Source organism: Cynara cardunculus, unplaced genomic scaffold (assembly GCF_001531365.2).
Source record: "Cynara cardunculus var. scolymus isolate 2C unplaced genomic scaffold, CcrdV1 Un_Scaffold_6325, whole genome shotgun sequence".
NCBI lineage: Eukaryota > Viridiplantae > Streptophyta > Magnoliopsida > Asterales > Asteraceae > Cynara > Cynara cardunculus.
In genome coordinates, this window is record NW_020202891.1 from 2,525 (window position 1) to 4,788 (window position 2,264).

The following is a 2,264-nucleotide window of genomic DNA, read 5'->3' on the forward strand; positions in this document are numbered from 1 at the left end:
ATGGACTGCATAGCATTTATGAGTACAATATAAACATAATAAGAATAACTACTACACGAAAGGAAATAAATAAAAAATAGGTATGAACACAATATGAACAACTTGTGAATAATAGTTCCTTCATTATGAACACATTCAGAAGCGAACCAATGTTGAGATATGCAGCTAGTGTATATATAAACACAATATTAACAGTTGTGAACAATAGTTCCTTCATTATGAACAATGAGTTTATCCATAATAGCTTGAACGATACCAAAAACTTTACTACTGGGTCTTCTCTACCAATCACAAATTCAAAAATATTATAGATAGAAAAATCGATATGATGCCCTTTACAAAAAGAAAAGAACATTAATTCAGATTTTTATTCCGATGAATAAATTACGTATTTTAAACCAAATTAATATACTTAGTTAATATAAATAAAATTGCAACAACTTTTCTATTCTGAACTTATAACGTATATATGAACCTAGCTATAACATCACTATGAGTTGAGTTCTATTCTAGTTTCAAATTCAATCTCCTAAGCCAAACAGAATGCAATATCATATGAAACACATCAAACCTTTCCGCAGGTTGGTTCAAAACAAAGTGTCTCCTGACTGCTCTCAAATTACTCTTTAGCCTCAAATACTTTTCTTCAGGCACCGACGTCAAAATTTCTTTCAGTCGACCAATTTCCGACACCTTAACACGAATCGAGAATGCCTCCCACTTTAACACGTCGCTAAAAGGTAAAACATAGTTTTCGGATATTATGACCGGCACACACTCCGAATAAATGGACTCAACAATCCTAGGGCTGGCCACCTCATAACCACTAGGACAAAGGCAGTATTTGGAGGCAAACATGAAGGAGTAGTAGTCTAGGTTTTTCGGGAGGTACTCGTAGACTTGAAGATCTGGGTCCCGGCCCCTCCAATGGTGGAGTAAGAGGGGTCGTATGGGACCATGGACCCCACCTGCAAAGAACGCGAGGTGGATCCTAGGAGTGGTGGATGATGGAGGAGACAGAAGGTTGGGGGGAATGTTGCCGGTCCGGAGATTGATCTCCGGGAGGCTGACATCTTTCTGTGGGTTGAATCCTTCGGAGGAGTTGGCATTGCAAAGGACTCGGATTGAAGTGTTGTAGAGGTTTGGGTGACCTTTTGAGGCATGCGGACCCTGAAATGTTTTTGGAATCAACATAAGAAAGATGCTGCAGATATGAATCATTAGAAATTTGGGATGGTAATGATTAAAGAGAAATGTTATCATCATATCTATTTATTCAGTTTCAGACTAAGGAACCGTTTACTAAACACTTACCTAGTAAGTGTTTATCGGTAAAATTTAACACTATTATTTACTTACCGGATAAGATTTTAATCCACCAAAACGACATCGTATGCAACAATTTACCCGGTAAGTGCTTACCGTGGTAAGAGTCGTCGCCTACACTTACCGGATAAAACTATTGGTCCTTGTTTCGCTCTTACCGGGTAAGATTCTTAGTCTTTACCATATTCATACGGTGATGTAATGTTACTTGGTAAGGGTAAGCGCTTACTTGGTAAATGACCCCTAAGTCTTTTATTATGCTTAAATGTCTACAAATAATTTTAATAATTCAAAGAAAGAGAAATCTAACATCATTTGCACAGAAAACTCACATTTGTTTACTTACACAATATAATAACAGTATGTATACTACTGTTGTATTTATGGTTTTGTGCATTAGAAGATATTAAATAGTTATTCTGTAATTTAATTCATTCATGTTTTCTCAACAAAATCCAGTTTGTTTAATTATTTCGACAACAAATTGTCTTTTCAATAACAAGATTAAGATAGTGAATTGATAAAGTAGAATACTTGGTAGCTAGGTGAATTAGGATGGTCCTACACAATTTAATTTTGAAAATCAGAAGAAAGAGTGTAAGATGTGTAAATTACTCACGTTTTGTGCAAATTGATAAATTTCAAATGATTATAAGGACCACAAAGACGTATGGTGGTAGGAACTGAAGAGAATAAGCTTTAAACATATGGTTAATTTTTAAGTTCATGATATCAAAACAATAAAGCATGATCCTTTTAAAATTCAATCTAGAAGAATACTCATATAGTATAGTGAGATATATTTTAATTTTAATTTTAATGTTTTGTTTTATAGTATAATTTTATATAATTTTGAAAAAATGCTAATTTTTTATATTTGAATAAAATATATTTGAAGACTCAATCGGTATCAAATTAACAATTTAAAAATTCTATGT

General features: G+C 33.6%; 1 protein-coding gene across 1 annotated transcript in view; it reads right to left on the reverse strand.

Annotated features, from left to right (window-relative positions):
* Window positions 1-504: 504 nt before the first annotated feature.
* Window positions 505-2,264, reverse strand: part of LOC112504643 (probable glycosyltransferase At5g25310) — an 8,583-nt gene continuing 6,823 nt past the window's right edge. Inside the window, exon 4 of the mRNA XM_025108595.1 lies at window positions 505-1,170. Within this exon, the coding sequence (XP_024964363.1) occupies window positions 505-1,170 (666 nt within the window). The remainder of the gene's footprint in view (window positions 1,171-2,264) is intronic.